Genomic DNA, 21,688 nt, shown 5'->3' on the forward strand with positions numbered 1-21,688 from the left:
TGAAAAATATATCAGCTACAGTTGAATGGTGGAGTAGACTGAATGGGCTGAGTGGCCTAATTCTGCTCCTATACCTTCGGGTTTCGTGTTACTATGATTTTATTTTCTTTGCCTAAGTGTTTGGACTGCCCCACAACATACATTTTATAAACATCCTAGTTATATGCTGACCTATAAACTTGAGAGCTATTTAGTTAATCAGATAGTGTTCTTTATGCAATAATGCAAAAGTGTGCCACAGTTTATGTCTGTTTCTATGTCAGTGTCTGCATGCAGTCTAAGGGTGTGAATATTAGGTTAGCTGCAATAAGCTAAATTATGTTGGGGAAATGATCTCGTATCTTCAATAATGGTATTTTTAAAATTTTGTTTGACTGTTGGAAGTTAGCATTTAACAAAAGTTGGCCTTTGACAAGATCCTGTATGGGAGGTTGGTAAGGAAGATTCAGTCGCTTGGCATTCAAGATGAGATAATAAATTTAATTAGACATTGGCTTCACAGAGGAAGCCAGAGTGTGGTAATAGATGGTTGCCCCTCTTGAGTAGCAGCCTGTGACCAGCGGTGTACCACAAGGTTCCATTATTGTTTGATCTGGATCAGCAAATTTGTGGATGACACCAAAATTGGGGTTTAGTAGGCAGCAAAGAATGCTGTCAAAGCCTGCAGTGGGATCTGGACCGACGTGAAAGAATAGGTTATTTAACCAGTTGTATAAGGTGGAATTTCTTCTGGCTGTCTATATTTTAATGGTGACCCTTAATTGAGATCTATGCTCTTATTTCCATTCACGCTCTTGAGTTACTTTTCGCTTGTATTGCTTCCTAGTTTGCCTTCATATTTTCAATAGTTTCCTCTCTCATCACTTCGCATCTATTCTACGTGCACCACATAATCCAGTTTACACAAAAATAACAACTGTAATTGTTATTTCCAAGCTATGTCACAATTTTGTTTAAATTCAACAATCAAATTACTTTTAAATTTAGCTTCTGGAACTTCAGAATCAGAACAAGTTTCATGGCATGTATCAGTGATATTAAACTAGATTCCGATTCTGACTCAAATTAATTTTAAATCTGGCTTCAGGAGCTTGTAGTCTGACTGACCTCCTTGAGATTGGAAGTGAAAATTGTTAATTGAACCTTTTGTGCAAATTCAGAAAGAACTCCATTGGGGATAGATGAGAGGGATCAGAAGATGAGCAAAACCACTTGAAAAAAGTGAAGGAGGTCCTTTATTAATCCAAAAGAAGAGGGAAAATGAAGAAATTATGTATTAGTATTTGTGGTTCTCTTGGATATGCCTTGAATGCTCAATAGATGAACTTCAGAGATTTTTTAACTAAAAAAGTAATTTGCTATTTTTTACTTGGTTGCTTCAATTTTCTAATAAGTTATGTAATTCCTAATAAACTTTTAATTATCTTTATGATGACTTACTAATGGGATCATGCGATACAAAACTTTGAAATTTAATTATTTCGTATATCTTAAAGAAAATTCTAATTGCATTGAAGTTTAGCTCGTATTGAAAAAAAGAAACCTCCCTTAGTTTTTTACAAAAAAGAAACTCTGAATTAATATTTGCAAAGAGTTAACCATTGAAGTTAATTCCCCATCTTGTCATCAAACTGCTTAACCGTAAATTCAGTGTCCTCAGCATTTTTCTCTGTCTGAAGTTGGAATGGTAATTGCCACTCAGAAGTATTATTTTACAAGAATATATTCCCTTGTTTAAAGGGAAAAAAATGTTGTATTTTGGACCGTATGTCAAAGTCGTTTTGTTGATAAATCAAATGCAACTATATAGTTAAAATCTTGATTTAATTTGTTATCTTGAATGAAAGTATTAAATTTCACTAATAACTTTGTGATTTACACTGGCAGTAAAAACAACCAAACTTTAATGGATATTAAGGCTCATTTGTACCAAAATGCACAGCATGTTTAAAGTTCTGCAGATGAAGTAGTTATTCTTCACATTCAGGCTGAAAATTAGGTAAATGTAGACCAGTGAATCATCCTTAATTGCGTCCACGACTACATTCAATGCTTGTGCATTAAAACAGCTTTCTGATATTATCAGGTGAACATTGACTTTAAAAATTGAGCCGCTGATATAATTTCAAAATTTTACAAGAACTATATAATTTAAAATTAACTGTTGCTTTCAATGTAGGATTTTAATTTATTTGTTTGCTAGTGATATTTTTTGGTGTGTGTATACATTTTATTTTAATTAATTATCATTCTTTTTGCTTACACAAGGGTTCACAGAAAGAACTTCTAAACTTGACCCAGCAGGATTATATAAACAGGATTGAAGAGCTGAACCAGTCATTGAAGGATGCCTGGGCTACAGATCAAAAAGTGAAAGCACTAAAAATAGTTATTCAGGTCAGCTTTAAGCTACGAATGTAAATTGTAAATATTCTTACTAATATTGTCAAACTAAACATGTTCATATCTCTCATCAGATTCTTTCTTCTTCCACCCTTTACTTTTTCCACCCATCCCTGTCCAACTTCTTACTTCATCCCCCCTCCACCACCCACCTGGCTTCACCTTTCACCCTCTCACTTGTATTTATTCCCCTCCCCCCACCTTATTCTGGCTTCTCCTCCCTTCCTTTCCAGTCCTGATAAAGGGTCATGGCCCAAAACATCAATTGTTTTATTCCTTTCTGTAGCTGCTGCTTGGCCTGCTGCGTTCCTCCCAACATTTTGGATATGTTACTATGTTCTTATTGTTCTGCCTGTTGGATAATAATACTGTATTGTGATATCCTACCTAATGCAGTATTTGTTCATATAGCAATGCATCAGCTCACAACTAGTGTGACTAGTATTGTGGTTGGATACAGCAGATTCCAGTTCATTATGTTCTAAAGGGCAGTTTGTGTACAAGGGCAACTGGGGACCCCTCTACATTAGTGTGACCTGACATGGATTGGGCTCTATGTTGTCAAATACCTTTGGTCTTTCTGCTGCAAAAGGCAAGATCTCCTTTGGCCACCTATTTTAGTTTGATTTTGCATTGCCAATCTGATGTGTCTCTCCACATCCTTTTCTACTGCCACAGTGAGTCCAAACACAGGTTAGAGGAACACACCTCATATTCCATCTGGGTAGCCTATGACCTGATGGCATGAACATTGAGTTTTTTAACTTCTTGTATTTACTACTCTGACTCTCAGCTTCTTACTTCAGAGTCAAGCTTATTAACACTGACCTCTGTAAGGAGTTATTCATTGTCCCCATGACTGCGTGACTTTCCTCTAAAGATGTACCAGTTTCTGGGTTAAGTAGTCATTGTAAATTGTCCTGTAATTAGACTAGGGTTAAATCGGGGGTGGCTGGGTAATGCGGCTTGAAGGGCCCATTCTAGACTGTATCTCAATAAATAAATATGTTGTGAAATTTGTTGTTTTGCAGCGGCAGTACAGTGCAATACATAAAAGTTACTGTAAGTTCCAATGAAAATATATAAACAATATAAATAAAAACAAAAAAGAGAGCAAAGTGATGAGTTAATGTTTATGGGCCATTCAGTAATCTAATGGCAAAGCTAAAAATGTCACCTGCCTGCTTGTACTCTTTCTTCCCCCCCCCCCCCCCCCCACCTTATGCTGGTTTCTCCCTTCCTTTCCAGTCCTAATAAAGCGTCTTGGCCCAAAATATCAACTGTTTATTCTCCTCCGTAGATGCTGCCTGACTTGCGGAGTTCCTCCAGTATTTTGTGTGTGTGTATTGGGCAATAAATGCTACCATGTCAACAAATCCTGAACCTTGACAAAGAATTTAAAAGTTTATACCGCAATTATCTTGTTGTTCAAATATTAACAGTTTCAATATTTTTACTTTGGAGGTAAAGCCTATTTTCTACTGCCCCTTGTGTATTGACATTTAACTTTGTTCTATTTACAGTGTTCAAAGCTGCTCTCTGATACCAGTGTGATTCAATTTTATCCAAGCAAATTTGTTTTGATCACTGACATTCTGGATACTTTTGGTATGGAGGCCATTAAGAAGTTCCTTTGGCGTTATTTTCAATACCTCATTTAAATTGTCAAATATAAGTTTCTCATATGCAATATTTTGTCATAAAGTACAGTAAGTCCTGTTTGAAGGCAGCTAGTGTTCTCAGTATATTTGTTGTGTGGGAAAATGAAGATAAAAGTGAGGAAAATAATTCATTGAAGGCTACAATTGTAAAAATATCTGAGTTGATAAACTTCCATCATTAAACATTTTCTTTTTAAGCATTAGAATAAGTTTATCTTAATTCTACCTTTTAAATTACTGTACCCCTTAAAAGATACTGCATTATGATGCCTGCAGTGTTTCTAGGAACTGGTTGAATACTGATTTCATTTCAGTAATCACTCACGAGGATGTTGATTTAATATGGAATAAAATTTCCTTGTGCTCATAAATTTGTACCTTTTTGAAATTTATTTGAACCAAGATATTTGTTAATTGCAACAAATCAATTGGACCTTGTCCCTGTGCTTTTAAGTAACCTTACTTAAAACCACAGGAACCTTGCAACTGAGTAATCACAACAGTGTCTGCAGTTGAGTGGAAATTTCAACCTTTCAGATTATAGATTCAACTTTTATCACTTTTAAAAGTACTGGTTTTCAGATTTTGTATCTATTACATATACACAGCGTTTCTGATATGGCTACCTTTCGGGATGAATGATTAAAAGATGAAGAATGATTAATTTTATTTGCACCTGTACATTGAATCGTTGAAACATACAGTGAAATGTTTTGTTTGTGTTAACGGCCAGCTCAGTCCGAAGACAACTAGAAGTTGCTGGAGACAACTAGAAGTGTCGCGGTACTTCCAGCGGCAATGTAGCATGCCCACAACTTACAACACTATACCTTTTTATATATGTGCACATATAACTTTGTTCAAAGCTGTCTTGGTACATATGAGTGCTAGACTTCAAGCCATCTGTCACAGTTTAAGCAAAGTGGACCGAGATTTTATTATCTATATTCTAATATTGAGAATTGTTCTCAAACTTGTATCTGCACAATTTAGAGTGCTAATTAATTTATTGTCACTAAAAAGGCTGTAAGATTTGGGAGCAGAATTATGCCATTCAGCCCATCAAGTCTGCTCTGTCATTTCATCATGGCTGATTTATTATTCCTCTCAGCTCAGTTCTCCTGCCTTCACCTCATAACCTTTGATGCCCTGACTAATCAAGAACCCACCAAACTCTGTTTTAAATATACTCAGTGACTTGAACTCCACAGCTGTCTGTGACAATGAATTCCACAGATTCACCACCCTCTAGCTAAAGAAATTCCTCCTCATAACAACAGTCTTAGTGAAGGGTTTCGGCCCAAAATGTCGTCTCTTTACTCTTTTCCATAAATGCTGCCTGGTCTGCTGAGTTCCTCCAGCATTTTGTGTGTGTTGCTTGGATTTCCAGCATCTGAAGATTTTTTTCTGTTTGAAATCCCTCCTCACCTCTGTTCTAAATGAATGTCCCTCTATTCTGATGCTGTGCACTGTGGTCCTAGACTCACCCACTAAAGGAAACATCCGCTCCGCATCCACTCTATCTAGGCCTTTCAATATTCGATAGGTTTCAATGAGATACCTCCTATTCTTCTAAACTCCAGTAAGTACAGGTCCACAGCCATCAAACTCTCCTCGTACATTAACCTGTTCATTCCTGGAATCATTCTTATGCACCTCCTCTGGACCCTCTCCAACACAAGCACATCTTTTCTTAAACAAGGGGCCAAAAACTGCTCACAATGCCCCAAGTGCGGTTTGACCAATGCCTTACAAAACCTCAGCATTACACCCTTTTATATTCTAGTCCTCTTGAAATAAACGTTTATATTGCTTTTGCCTTCAGTACCACCAACTCAACCTACAAGTTAACCTTTAATTCCCTAAAGGTTAACTCCCATTGCACCTTGGATTTTTAAAATTTGCTCCCCGTTTAATAGCTTATGCTTTTATTCTTTCTACCAAAGTGCATGACCACAGACTTCCTGATACTGTATTCAATATGCCACTTCTTTGCCCATTCTTCCAATCTGTCTAAGTCCTTCTGCAGACTCCTTGCTTTCAATACTACCTGTCTCTCCACCAATCTTTGTATCATCTGTAAACTCAGGCCCAAAGCTATCAATTCCATCATCCAAATCGTTGACATATAATGTGAAAAGAAATGGTCCCAGTACCGACCCCTTTGGAACACCACTTGTTACTGCCAACCAGAAAAGGCCCCATATATTCCCACTCTTTTCCTCCTGCCCGTCAGCTAATCTTCAATTCATGCTAGTGTCTTTCCTGTAATATCTTGTGCTGTTACCATGTTAGCAGCCTCATGTGTGGCACCTTGTCAAAAGCCTTCTGAAAATCCATGTGAATTACATCTACTGACTCTCCTTTATCTATCCTGTCTGTTACTCAAAGAATTCCAATAGATTAATCAGACAAAACTTCCCCTTAAGAAAACCATGCTGACTTTGGCTTATTTTATCTTGTGCCTCCAAATACCCTGAAGCCTCATCCTTAATAATGGACTCAACATCTTTCCAACCACTGAAGTCAGACTAACTGGCCTATAATTTCTTTTCTTCCACCTCCCTCCATTCTTAAAAAATGGAGTGGCATTTTCAATTTTTCAGTCTTCCAGAACCATTGCAGAATATAGTGATTCTTGAAAGATCACTACTAATGTCTCCGTAAACTCTTTAGCTTCCTCTTTCAGAACCCTGCAGTGTAGTCCATCTGGTCCATGGATGTCTACTTTCAGACTTTTCAGCTTCCCAAGCACTTTCTCCTTAGTAACAGTAACTCTACTCACCTCTGTACCCTGGCACACTTGAATATCTGTTATACAGCTTGTGTTTCCCACAGTGAGAACTGACGCAAAATACTTACTGAGTTCGCCTGCCATTTCTTTATCCCCCATTACTACCTCTCCAGTGTCATTTACCAGGTCCAATATCCACTCTCGCCTCTTTTCTCTTCCTGTAGCCAAGTCATTAATGTATATTGCAAAAAGATGAGGTCCCAATAAAGATTTTCTAGGAATGTCAGTGGGCTTTATTCACATTCATATGAGTTTATTTCTTTTATGCCATTCCTGTGTTCCTTCATCTTGCAAACAATTACCAATTTCTTTAAACTTGATTTTCTGACCTGCATGCTTTCAGAGTAAACATATCCTTTTGATCAAATTAGACTTTAGTGGCCTTTTGGAAGAGTTGCTTCACAATCTTTTTTAGTGGAAAAAATTAAAATGAATTAATTGTTTCTCACTTTTTGATTACAGGTAAATTAGTGTATGAGCGGATTTTGTCCATGTGCACAAGGAGTCGAATTTCCCTTTCTGGAAACTCTGTGTCAGGTAGTTTTCATAAAAGTATTAAATGTTTGCTAATGTATGACCTCTTAAAATCACTGCACAGTTTGACGTGATGCATTAGTATAATGGATGGATATTCTAGTTCTGACTTTTATGCAAGTATGCCTGCAGCAAAGATGCTTCCAAATAAGATTATAAAGATGATTTGTACAAAAATTGAATGTGACCTAGTTGTTTGAAATAGAAGCATCTTTTGTACAGAATATTAGTGTGAAGGAATATAGTTCTATATTTCAGCCTTTTGTAACTAAGTATTATATTTGAGATACAGATAACTTCTGTCAAGATGATGTGAATGAAACTGCAAAAGAAACCTGTCTGAATTGGTTCTTCAAGATTGCATCAATTAGAGAGCTCATTTCAAGATTGTATCCTTGTACAAATGAACTTCTGTGCCTATTGGAATGGGCAGACCGTAACACACAACTACCCACAAACAGAAGCTTTATAAAATGAGCTTGGAAAACTGATGATAGTGGCATTCTACCTTTATATACACCTTGTCTTGGTTCAGAGTCATTCTGATAGGTGATTACCATCAAATTTGTTGTACTGTATTCATTTGTAGCTAAAGGAAATTAAAAAAAAAATTGTTCCTTTGATTTCAAAGTCTGGATGAACATCAATAAATTGTGAAATTTTCCATTCTATAGAACTAAATTTGCCAGTAACACTGGATTGCTCTGTCACTTTTTGAGTTTATCATGGAGAACCTCCCACTTAAAGAGTGAACAGAATTATAAATATCGGAATCAGATTTATTGTCACTGCTATATGTTGAGACATGTCTTATTTGGCAATATATAAAATAATTACTATAGGTTACAATACAAAATATAAAAATTAATTAAATAGTGTAAAAATGAGAGCAAAATAATAAGATGGTGTTCATGGGTCTATGCAACATTCAGAAATTTGGTGGCAGATGTCACACTCTTGAGTGTGAGTCTTCATGCTCCTTTACCTCCTCTCTGATGGTAGTAATGAGAGAACATGTCCCAGGTGGTGAGGGTCCTTAACCATGGATGCTTTCTTCTTGAGGCAGTCTTTTGACATTGTCCTCAGTGGTGGGGAGACTAGTGCCTATGATGGAGCTGGTTGAGTCTACAGCCCTGTGCAGCTATTTATGATCTTGCGCATGGGAACCTCCATGCCAAGTGGTGATACCGTCAGTCAGAGTGCTATCTATGGTACATTTGCAGAAATGTGTCTTTGGAAAGATACCAAATTTTCTCCATCTACTAATGAAGTATGGTTACAGGCATGCCATTCTTTGTGATTCCTTCAATCTTAAGCCCAGGGTAAATCCTTTGAGATGATGATGCTCATAAAACTCTTGACGATGGAGGCTGTATTAGCAAAGAAATTTGTGGGGAAATGATGAAGTAACCAGTGAATGGCGGTGAAGAATGGAAGGTTGGAGAGAGAGACCCTGAAGGCGAGGGTGATCTGCAGTTGGATACTTGGAACGCGAGGGATAGATGTTTTGAACATAGCAAAGATTTAAGTGTTGGAGAGAAAGTGGGTAATGTGGGAGTAGGGATATGAATTTGTACGGACTGGGTTCACGGGTAGTTGAGAGTATGATCAAGAAATTGGCGTTTTTGCAGAGAGGGAATACAATTGAATAGGAGCTTGCGGGGAGGGGAAGGAGACTAATATTGGAGAGAAGGACTAAGGCTGTGAGCACATCCACGATGAGGGCATTGGCCTTGTGGTCTAGAGGAAGGAAAATGGGAAATGAATTTGGTGTGTGATAGGGAGGGGTTGGGGCTCTGGCAAAAATAGAAATGGGAAAGAGGTAGATGTGACTGGGGAAGTCTTGATGGGACAGGGAATTGAGTGGGAAACACATAGAGCTGGACTTTTTTGGTAGGATAAATTGGAAGTTTTGGCTTTAAGAGCTCAGAATTAAAGCTTAGAGAAGGGCTGGTTGAGGAATATAGGCTAGGGGTTGGGTGAACAGGCTTGTGAAAAGATGATTGAGGAGTAGAGGTTCAAAGGAGAGGATGGAAAGGTGACAAGATGCTTGGGAGATTAGAAATTGGAAAGAAAAACAACTTGGGATACAACATTAGAAAAAGGTGACTAGGTACTTGGAGAAAGTGTTAGGCAGTTGTTGAGTAGTGGTCTTGAATCAAGGGAAGAGAGAAAGTGGATGAAATAAAGAGAAGAATTAAATGTCTTTTGAGGTTGTGCATCAGGTTAGCCATTTACTGCTTTTCATATGATGGAAAAGTTATCTGCCTTAAAATTATCTTAGTTATGTGGAGGTGGCCATATTAAAGTGTAATACATTCCTTTCCAAAACGTAAGTATGCTTGAATTTTTACTCTTTCCATTTCAGTACTTTCAAATCAAATGTATTTCTCATAAAATGTTAGTCAAAATTTTGATCAAAGTGTTATGATGAAGTTGTTCACTTGAAAGTTTTTCATTAATTTTCTTTGGTTTTTAATACATGATAAATGCATCTTTATCAAGTAATGTATCTACTTTTTAAAGTGGTATCTCTGAGACGCTTCCACGTTTGACATCTATGATAAGGGGCATTGGTGATCCACTGGTTGCTGTGTATGCTCGAGCTTATCTTTGCAGGGTAGGCCACAATGTTTTCAACTTCTTAGATTATCTAACAAAGTTTGTTTTTGGCTGATTTATACACATCTTACTTCTTGGCTTTGATCTTTTGCTTTCTCCCACAGGTTGGAATGGAGGTGGCACCCCATCTGAAGGACAACTTGAATAAGAATTTTTTTGATTTCCTCTCCACGTTTAAACAAGTATGAAAATAGCTTAGACTGTTGATGAATTAAAATAATTTTAGCCTTATTGCATTCATTGCTCAGCCCTGATTATGATAAAGTGTGGCTACATGAAGTTGCATGTATTTATTTAGAGAATCTGAAACTGTATAATCAAGTGTTTCTCTGGTTTTATAGGAGCAGAGGCATAGGAACTTAGCAATGATTATAAATCTCATTTATTTCCACACTTTTTCCAATTTATTATGTCTACAGCAATGACAGAATCTCCTCCTTGTATAGGCAAACACGAGGAAATCTGCAGATGCTGGAAATTCAAGCAACACACACAAAATGCTGGTGGAACGCAGCAGGTCAGGCAGCATCTATAGGGAGAAGTGCTGTTGACGTTTCCCTTCGTCAGGACGTTGGCCCGAAATGTCGACAGCACTTCTCCCTATAGACGCTGCCTGACCTGCTGCATTCCACCAGCATTTTGTGTGTGTTGCTCCCTCTTGTATATTTTATTTGTCAGTAATTACAGTATGTCCTCATTATTTTCAAGGTAGAGTTGCAGCCTTTTGGCAGGATTGTTTAATTATAGCGAAATTGTTTAACTGGGAATTAAAGTTGTCATTTAAAAAGTCTGATTTTAAAATCAGTGCAGCTCACACAAGCTCATGGAGGATTGCAGCAGGTCAGGTGAGGCAGCATCTGTGGAGGGAAGTGAACTGTTGACGTTCTGGAGTCTTGAACCAAAATGTTGATTGTTCATTTCCTCCATAAATGCTGCCTGACCTGCTGAGTTGTTGCAGTATTTTGTGTTTGTTGCTCAAGGTTTGCAGCATCAATTGAATCTCTTGTGTCTCCATTTTAAAATCAATATTTGACTTTTAAAATGTTAACTAAATTACATTTAATAAATGATGTACACTTGTGTCTGTCAAGCTGCATAAAATTTGTGTACCTATTTTCTACCTTGAAATTTATTTCAAAATGCTTTAAGACTTTATTATTGTGGGCTGTTGTGCATTATTTGAAACCTAAAGTTTAGACCCATTAAACCCAATATCCATTACAATATGTTGGCTCTATAATTAGAATGCATCTTTTCATTGTATAGTTTTGACTTAATATTAACCAAAGTAAAAGATTGCAAGGTTTATGTGACTTGTAAAACAAGTGCTTTAGATTAATGAAATCTTTGCACTGACATAGTGTCGACAGCATTTTAGGAGTAACGTTAGTTGAGGATTATGATTACCTTGCTATGTCTGTGCATCGTGAATATGTTTTGGTCAACCTATGCCTCATTTTGCTTTCTTGCCTCTAACAGTCACACTGATTCTGAACTGCCACACTGGTAGACGGTTTTAAACTGTAAAATAGAGTGCCTGTATTGATGTCAAATTATTTATACTTTTCATATTATTTGCGGATGGACTTTTCATAATTAATGGTGACACTGGTATAATTGAAAGTTTAAAACATTGTAAGATATTCTTGCTGTTTATTTAGATGAATGGCAGAACAGCATCAGCAATCAACAGAATGGCAGATTCAAAATCAGTCACTTTTCCTAAGCAGTATTTGTGATCAACATCTCCACCTACTAACCCATCCCTCCATGCCTCCAGTTACCATTAGTTTATTATTTTGTGTCAGACACCTTATGTACAGACACTCCTGTGCATAACATCATTTTATGGATGTGAATCAATCTATGTCATATTAGTAGGCCTCCATAGGTTAGGGTCGACCATAGATGTTACTTCCTAGCTATCTTGATAAGTAACAATATGGAGAGCAAGCTGTTGCCCACGTAGCAAGCTTCCCCTCTCCACGCATCTGATGAACCCAAAGGAATGGCAGATCTGCTTCAGGGACTCCAGCTCTAGATTTTTCCCTTGCGGTTTACTGCTGACCCCTTCCCTATGAGCAGGTATGGCCACAAGTCAGTGAAGGTTTGAGATCTGAGCTTTTTTTCCTCCTAGAAGGGTTGCTAATCAAGGCTGATGAACCCCATCTGCCTGAAGTGACTGGTTTTAAGGCACCAGTAACTCATTTTGCCCCTTCTCCTGTCAGTCGAAGTAGTTCCACCCGGCGTAGTAGCTAAGCCACACGTGAAGGCCAGGAGCTAGTCTGTTGTAAGAGGCTATTTGAGGCGCATACCATTGAGAGCATTTAATAGATAGTGGGGGGCTTGTACCCATTACCAACCCCTGGCTATAACAACCTTAGAAACCAATTTATATCAGAGTCATAGAAAAGTACAGAACAGATACAAGCCCTTTGGCCCATCTAATCAGTGCATCCATTTAAGCTGCCTACTACCATTGATCTGCACCGGGACCATAGCCCTCCATACCCCTGCAATCCATGTACCTATCCAAACTTCTCTCAAACATTGAAATCAAACTCGCATGCAACACTTGCGCTGGCAGCTCATTCCACTCTCTCATGACCCACTAAGTGAAGAAGTTTCCTCTCATGTTCCCTTTATACTTTTCACCTTTCACTCTTAACCAATGACCTCTAGTCCCATCCAACCTCAATAGAAAATGGCTGCTTGCATTTACTCTATTTATACCCCTCATAATATATAAGCTAGTTTATGTATTTATATTTTTTGCGTTTTTAAAATTATTATTGTGTTCTTTATGTTTTGTGTCCTTTTTGTGCTGCATTGGATCTGGAGTAACAATTATTTCATTCTCCTTTACACTAGTGTACTGGAAATAACATGAAAACAATCTTGAAGCTGATTTTTACCATGGCGTCATCTGCTAGTTTATGATTTATCTTATGTAAAGAAAAAAATTGCAATTGTCACCACACTCTGGTTGTTGTGGATTAAACCCATTTGCACCTAAAAGGTTGCATTGATGGTCACGTTGAATAGAAGGTCTTTTGTTGAGTGTTTGTAGTGTCACGGTTCAATTTTCTATTAATGGTGCATTACTCACACCTTTCCTGCAACATGAATCATGGAGTCTCTTAATGTCACTCTTGTTTCCTTCAGCTTTCATGAGACCGCCAGATTTAGTCCTTGTTTTACTCACGATTGTAGCCAGAATATTTCCAGTTTAGTTTCTCTTCTAAGCCTTGCAGTGTTTGTTTGGGAATCCATGAATAATCCACCATTGACCTTTTTTTTATTTAAATGCTTGACTGCAGTGAGTTTTCACTTGTTTAGGGCAATGACATGTTTCACATTATTTCTTGACCTCCTACTTGTGATGTGGTTGTGTTAGTAAACACAGTATAACACTTAAAATAGTTTCAGAAGGATATAAATACGCTGGTACTGAAACAGTTAAGAAAAAGTAATTAGTGGGATGAGAAAGGATTTGAGGAAGTTTTTTGACTGAATGTAGCATGAGGAATAATTTAAAACATAACTTCAGGAGAAATTTATTCTGTTGAAATACAAAACAAGTTAAGCTTGCCATTAGTGAAACAAGATGGTGAACAAAACTTGTGCTTAAGGAAAAACTGCATCACATGAAGAGGTTTAGAAATATACACTTTCTGACAAAGAGTGAATGAAGGACTAAGATCATTGTTGTAAGTATAACCAGGTGTACAAGAAAGACAAATAAATAACAAAGTAAAATTGCGTAGCAATTGAAATTTAAATTAAGGTAGCATGATTAATTTGCTACACAGAAGTCCCGTTACTTTCCCTCTGTATTTTCTTAGAAACTAGCAGGCAGGGCATAGGAGCAAAGAACTTAAGATAGAACGAGGGAAGCTAACCATTCTCTAAACTCTGAGGACTCTGTGCTGCGCAGGTTGACTCTGTGGTTAAGAAGGCATACGGTGTATTGGCCTTCATTAATCGTGGAATCGTGGAACCGAGAGGTAATGTTGCAACTATATAGGATCCTGGTCAGATCCCACTTGGAGTATTGTGCTCAGTTCTGGTCGCCTCACTGCTTGAAGGATGTGGAAGCCATAGAAAGGGTGCAGAGGAGATTTACAAGGATGTTGCCTGGATTAGGGAGCATGCCTTATGAAAACAGATGGAGTGAACTCAGCCTTTTCTCCTTGAAGCGATTGAGGATGAAAGGTGACCTGATAGAGGTGTATAAGATGATGAGAGGCATAGATTGTGTGGATAGTCAGAGGCTTTTTCCCAGGGCTGAAATGGTTGCCACAAGAGGGACACAGGTTTAAGGTGCTGGGGAGTAGGTACAGAGGAGATGTCAGGGGTAAGTTTTTTACTCAGAGAGTGGTGAGTGCGTGGAATGGGCTGCCGGCAATGGTAGTGGAGGCAGATACGATAGGATCTTTTAAGAGACTTTTGGATAGGTACGTGGAGCTTAGAAAAATAAGGCTATGGGTAAGCCTAGTAATTTCTAAGGTAGGGACATGTTCGGCACAACTTTGTGTGGGCCGAAGGGCCTGTATTATGCTGTAGGTTTTCTATGTTTCTAATATAACACATGATTCAGAAGGATAGCTTGAAGTGAGATGAGATGCACTGTCCCACCTAAGCTTGACTGATAGTTCATTTATTTGTCCCTTTCCTCCATTATTATAAATAGTTTTGATGCCCTTATGCCATGTTCATCTCTGGTAAATGGAATTACACCAGATGACTCATGGATACCAAATGTGATTTGGGTCTAGTCAGTTTAACACCAGTTCAAGAGAAAAAAAAGTGGAATGGTTCTTAATGACGGTAAAAAGAAATGGCACAATTACTACATTTAAGACCATAAGAATTAGGCCATTTGGCCCATCAAGCCCACTCTGCCACTTCATCATGGCTGATCCATTTCCCTCTCAGCCCCAATCTCCTGCCTTCTCCCCGTATTCCTTCATGCCATGACTAATCAAGAATTTATCAACTTCTGCCTTAAACATACCCAATGAGTTGGCCTCCACAGCTGCTTGTGGCAACAAATTCCACAGGTTAACTATTCTGTGGCTAAAGAAGTTCGTTGGTGCATTTGGAATTGGGGCAAGTAGCAAAAAGCTTAGGAATCTGAAATTTTCTGTCAGAAAATTGTAATAGTTTAACTGTAGTGAAACTGAAAATGTGCAAAATGTATTTCATTAGGGTGGTGCAGTGCCATTAATGTTTGGATTTGTATTTCTGATTTCCAATTTCAAGATTTTATAGATTATATCAGTTTGGAATGGACAGACAGTTCAAATATGTTAAAAAAACTTGCAAAATGGGCAATTATTTGAATTAATTTTAATACAGAATATGAAAGTACATCAGGGTAAGAAAAATGTCACATTTTTTGGGAAAACTAATAAGTTAAATAATTGGGAAAGCAAGAGGTATCCAGATATAGATAAACATGCTATCAGGTTTCTGAGGTAGGCATGAGAACGTCCTTCAGGAGAGGGAACTCACTCATCCAGCCCAGATGGGGTACCTGGCCGAGTACTAAAGACTAGTGCTGATCAACTGGCTGGTATGTTCACCGATATCTTTAACCTCTCGTTTGGGGAGTCTGAGGTACCAATCTGCTTCAAGCCGGCTTCAATTATACTGGTGCCCAAGAAGAGGTTTGAGAGGTTGGTAATGAATTATATCAACTCCTGCCTGAGAATTGTCTTGGATCTGGTCTAACAGGTCCACAGCAGATGCCATCTCATTGGCTCTTCACTCAACCCTGGAACACTTGGACAGCAAAGATGCATACATCAGGATGCTCTTTATCAACTATAGCTCGGCATTCAGTCCTATCAGCCCCTCGAAATTAATCAATGAGCTCCCTCAATACCTCATTGTGCGTTTAAATCTCGATTTTTCTCACTTGCAGACTCCAGTTGGTTCAGATTGGCAATAACATCTCCACAGTCTCCATCAGCACAGGTGCACCACAAGGCTGTGTGCTTAGCCCCCTGCTCTACTCACTTTACGCTTATGACTGTGAGGCAAAGCACAGCTCCAGTGCTATATTTAAGTTTGCTGATGACACCACTATCCTAGGCCAAATCAAAGGTGGTGACGATTCAGCTTATAGAAGAGAGATTGGAAATGTGCTGAGTGGTGCCACAACAACAATTTCTCACTCAGTGTCAGCAATGACTTCAGGAGGAAGAAACCGGAGATCCATGAGCCAGTCCTCATCAGGGGATCTGTCCTGGGCCCAGCACATACGTATAATTACAAAGAAAGCACAGCAGCACCTCTACTTCATTAGAAGTTTGCAAAGATTCGGCATGACATCTAATTCCTGGACAAACTTCTATAGATGTGTGGTGGAGATTATATTGACTGGTTGCATCACGGTCTGGTATGGAAACACCAATGCCTTTGGATGGAAAATCATACATAAAGTAGTAGATATGGCCTGGTCCATACAGATAAAGCCCTCCCCATCATTGAACACATCTACAAAGAGCGCTGTCACAGGAAAGCAACATCCATCATCAGGGACCCCTACCGCCCAGGAAATGCTCTTTTCTCATTGCTGCCATTAGGAAGAAGGTACAAGAGTCTCAGGACCCACACAATCAGGTTCAGTAACAGTCAATACCTCTCAACCATCAGGCTCTTGAATCAATGAGAATACCTTCACTCAACTTTGCTCAACTTCACTTGCCCCTTCACTGAACTGGTCCCTCAACTTATGGACTCACTTTCAAGGACTCCTCATATCATTTTCTAGATATTTATAGCTTATTTATTTGTTGTTTATCTTCTTTTGTATTTGCAGTTTGTTGTCTTTTGCACATTGTTTGTCTGTCCTTTTGGGTGCATCCTTTCATTGATTCTGTAATGTAACTTGGATTTACTGAGCATGCCTGTGAGAAAACGAATTTTAGGATTGTGTATGGTGATGTATATATACCTTGATAATAAATTTACTTTGAGCTTTGAAGTTTGAATAGTAATTAATTTTAAGCAGTGTTTTTAAAAGCCAATGATGTCCCTGAGCTCATTTCTAGATAGAATTGAAAAGCAGAGATAAAATGTTACATTTATCTTGAATCTTAAAACACTTTTCACAATTCAGGTTTCCATATTATGAAGATAAAGGAATTCTTAAAAGTGCAAAGATGAAGGAAGGATTGAATAGAGTGCCACTTCCCAGTATATAAAATTATGTGAGTCATAGAGAGGTTAGATACAGTAATTGGAGTCTTTTTCCCAACAGTGAAAATGTCTAATTCAAGAAGGTATAGGTTTATGATGAGAGAGTGAATGTTTAAGGAGATTATGAAGACAAGAATTTTTGACTGGTAGGTATCTAGAATATGCTGCCCCAAGGGAGTTGATAGAGACATCATAAAAAATATTTAAGTGGTATTTAGACGGACATGAATAGACAAAGCTTGAGGGATATAGGTCTTTGCTGATCTGTTCCTTTATTCAAATGGGATAATTTAAAAATTGTGAAAGGCTTTTACTGGATAGACGTAGCAAAGTCATTGCATTGTCCCATAAAAATAATAGTCACTGACAATCTATTAAGGAATTTGCTGGGAAACATTCTCTATCCAGGTGCTACATATGCATAGGATTAAAGTCGTGGCTATCCCTGGAGGTCGAGGATGATGGTCTTCGTTCTGTTGATCTATCACAGAGCGAAGACGCCTGTGCGTGTATTTGTTTAATGTGTACTTGATGTTGCACTCCAAGAAGCACACGATACTTCACAAATCAACGAGCTGATTCCAGTGGCATGGAAACCACGACGATTGGAGCTGATGGATTTGTTGCAGCCTTCACCCGCCTTCACAGCTGTTGAGTTTGAAGTAGCTTCGTTTGCCTGTTCCACTATTGAGGTCTTGGTCAGTTTGTTCTTTGTCAGGGACCTCACCCTCGACCTTACTGCCATGGGTGACCCTACCAGGAGCATAGCTCCAGACGGCATCACTCTCGGGATCTCAGGACCACACAAGCTTTGCAACCATGACAAGGTGACAATCCACGGAGAAGAGGATTAAAGTACTGAAAAAGTGAATAGGTTTTATACAGGAAAGGAGTGGTAGGAGCATAAATTGTTGCATAGATAGTTTGGATAAAGTGAAAACTAAAAAATGGTGGAATCTGAAACAAAAACTCAAGGCCAAGCAGGATCTGTGGAAAGAGGAACTAGTCCAACTTTTAGGTCAGTTATCTGCCCTCAGAACTGGGGTGGTGTGGGTGGAGAGCGACAGGTTTAGTTTGAAAGCAGAGCTATGGGAGGAGAGGGGTGCAAGACAAAATCCTGTATGGAGATAGATTAAGGCATATCAGCTGATTAGGAGTATGAGTACCACAATCAGTTTGGGTAGACATAGCAACAGGTTGTACTGTGTTTTGTGTTGATTGCTTAAGTGATTAGTGACAGATATTGGTTTCTGAGCTTGCTGGCTAGACATTGAATTTAATAGATTGGATTAGTTATGATAAAAGAATAGTTGACACAAAGTTTATACTGGCTGTATTTACCCCCTCAGTTCCTTATGAGTGGATGGGACTTTCTTGAATAGAAGATCATTTACATGAAACTGTAGAATAGTTTTGTTTGTGGTTCAATGGTTGTGGCTTTATAATTTTCTGTAGCTCGGGAACAGTAGAATATTTCCTGGTTTTCCCTACCTGATGATTTGGTTTTGGAGATTGTGTGTTGCTATACGACCTTGGGCAAAGTTACAAGTGTACTACATTGGTGGCCTTAATTTGAGACTTTGCATGCAGCAGCTCCTTTATTTTCATGCAATTACTCTGGGAGAGATGTATATTATTAGCAGTCTCAAGGGCATCAATGGCAGTGCCTTTCTCAAATTGCCTTCAAGCCAGGGAATTGTTTCAGGGGTTGAGAGTGGACCATATGCTGTGCAGCTGCTGTCACACGTGAATCTGAAATACTATGGGAGATATCCATCCCTAAAAGCCATTGAATTGGTTCAGTACTTGTATGGCCACATTTAGTGGTGTAGCTTTTTATTTTTGGTTTTTATTTCATAACTGAATTTAATTCCTTGATTTCTGTGGTGGGTTTCCAATGTCTGCATGGGCTTATTAAGTAGTCCAGAACAATTGCTTTGCTATTGTACCTGCAGCCACCTGAAGATTTAGGGATATATTGGGGGTTCCAGTCCCATTGTTAAATGCATTTTAACTACAATAACTACATTTTGAAACGTTGTAACTACATCTGCCTGTACCAGTTTCTCTGGTATCTCATTTCCATTCTCTGTGTGGAAATACTTGCTCTTTAGATCTCCCCTAATTTATTCCTTTCTCATCATAAACCTTTGTCTTCTAGTTTTAGATCATCTAGGATTTACCATCCAGAGTGATACTGTCATTCTGCTTGGGTCCTTGCTTTTAGTTGTAAGCAAAAATTGGGATTCCTGTATTTCTTTAGATTTCTGCTCCATTGTCAAGTCTGGTTCAAAGTGTTTGGAACTAGTCACTGGTCCACATCCTTGGCTATTTCAAACCAATCCAGTTGTTTTTTTTTCCCCAAAATTTCTCTATCTACTACCTCCCATCTGCTACCTTATTGGTGTAACAAAATTAATATTCCCTTTGTTGAAATGACACTGGTCGTAGAATCTGTTCTCTGAATGACTTTGGATTGTGTGTATTATAGTTGATAGTTTTACATCAGGCATTCAGTATTTCATTGCACTGGTTTGAAATGGATTGATTGAGATTGATAAAGGGCCATCATAATGATTACAACAAGCGGATAATCAGCAAGTGTATTGGCATGTTCTGGGTGTTCATGTATGTCTCTTAGAAAAATCAGGTTAATAATAAATACACTCTTCCCATATACTGAATACTTTTGTTAATTTTATGGCAGCAAAAATATAATTCCTTGGTAACTATCGTTTTATTCATGCAGATCCATGGTGAAACAGTTCAGAACCAGTTGGCTGTGCAGCGGGTAGAGATTCCAATTTACCTTACGTTGTATTCTCCTGCTATAGACTGGATTCTTCAGTGCATTGCATACAAAGCACCTGAGGTTCATTATAATTTTCTTTACTTTTCACAATAAATCATACTTAGCATTTCTGTTTTAAAAGTTTATTGAATGTCTTGTTTTTTTTTATAATTTCAAATCATGTTGTAATTGACACTGCAAAAACTAGAAACATGGGATTCTTTCTTTTCCCTTCTGTGAGTAAACATTTGTCTATGTGCACACTGCCATAACTTGGCCATCTTTCCTCTTCTCCATCCCACTGCCTTCCTCCCCAGGTCCTAATGTAGGATTACATGCTTTTGTCTTCCCATGTGCTGTGTGACCTCCTGAGTTCTTCAAGGAGTTTATTTTTGTTCCAGTATCTGCAGTTTCTTATAACTGTTCTTTATCTAAGCTCTTTGCTTCTCCTTGTAACTTATACCGAATACAATACTTGTCATTTTACCAAGTTTATTAATGTCGTCATGTGTTCTGCCACATGCGCTTCCTGATTTATTTATTGCACCCAGCTTTGAAGCCAGCTGAAATTTTTCAAAAGTGATCTTCTGATTCCTGGGACCAAATCAATCATGATAATTATGGGCGGCAGCGATCACGATACTGAATTCTGTGATTTTCAACTTCCGAACTTGTTCACATCAACCTTGTTTTCAATTCTACATTTTGTTTTCGAACCCACATAATTTGACTCCAGTCTTTAGTTCACTCTGTAGTATCGTATTGAAAGTTTCATGTATTGTCTTTCTGTATTTTCCTTGCTACTATTTCTTACAAATCAAAGAATTCATTTAGGATGTTCAGGCAGAACCTCTTTGAAACCCAGGCAAACTGCTCTTTGTACTTTCAGACACCAGATCCTTTGCTAAGTAGATGTTCCATAACTGATGTTAAGCTAATTAGTCTATAATTGTTTTTTATTTCTCTTTTTCAATTGTATCCTCCAATAAAGTTTTCAGCATGCACAAGTTATGCTCAGTAGATAAATTTGCCTGGTATCTTAATTTTCTGATTGTTCAATTGAACAATATAGTTAATATGTTTAATGCATCTTTTTATAACCTTAAAATATATTATTTTAAAAAGTTATGTAAGGTAGTGGATAATGTAATGATTTTGAACTAGAAAGATTAAAATAATACTGAAATGTAGTTAAAAGTTATACTTTAAAGATTAGCTGCTTGGAGAATAAAAAAATATTATGACTGTTTACAGGCCTTACTTACAGAAATGATGGACAGGTGCAAGAAACTTGGAAATAAGTAAGTAACCCCGAACGTTTCTGTGCATGTAGTGTTTTATTTTGATAGACCGAACCATGGCTGTCCTTTTCTCATGAATTTGACCTTTTGTTCAATAATTTCTAATAGCGCCCTGCTGTTGAACTCAGTAATGTCAGCATTTAGACCGGAATTCATTGCAACAAGATCTCTGGATTTCATTGGCATGATAAAAGGTTGTGAAGAATCTGGGTTTCCCAAGGTAAGGAAGTATGCAACATGGAAAATCAGCAACTCTTTCTTGCAGATTTCCCCCATTTATAATAGAGCTTTGAGCTATTAATCTATGTATTTTGGCACTATTTGAAATAGAGTTGGGAAATTTTCTGGTGCCGAGACTGCATTCTTCAGAAAA

The 21,688-nt window shown here is 38.0% G+C and overlaps 1 protein-coding gene across 1 annotated transcript in view; it reads left to right on the plus strand.

Moving 5' to 3' along the window:
• The window catches only part of vps35l (VPS35 endosomal protein sorting factor like), a 113,066-nt gene that overhangs the window by 22,338 nt on the left and 69,040 nt on the right, over positions 1–21,688 (plus strand). Inside the window, exons 7-16 of the mRNA XM_073060560.1 lie at positions 2,269–2,397; positions 3,927–4,011; positions 7,321–7,395; positions 7,685–7,781; positions 9,677–9,724; positions 9,919–10,012; positions 10,119–10,196; positions 19,973–20,095; positions 21,269–21,315; positions 21,424–21,535. Of these exons, the coding sequence (XP_072916661.1) occupies positions 2,269–2,397; positions 3,927–4,011; positions 7,321–7,395; positions 7,685–7,781; positions 9,677–9,724; positions 9,919–10,012; positions 10,119–10,196; positions 19,973–20,095; positions 21,269–21,315; positions 21,424–21,535 (888 nt within the window). The remainder of the gene's footprint in view (positions 1–2,268; positions 2,398–3,926; positions 4,012–7,320; positions 7,396–7,684; positions 7,782–9,676; positions 9,725–9,918; positions 10,013–10,118; positions 10,197–19,972; positions 20,096–21,268; positions 21,316–21,423; positions 21,536–21,688) is intronic.

Source organism: Hemitrygon akajei, chromosome 11, assembly GCF_048418815.1.
Source record: "Hemitrygon akajei chromosome 11, sHemAka1.3, whole genome shotgun sequence".
NCBI lineage: Eukaryota > Metazoa > Chordata > Chondrichthyes > Myliobatiformes > Dasyatidae > Hemitrygon > Hemitrygon akajei.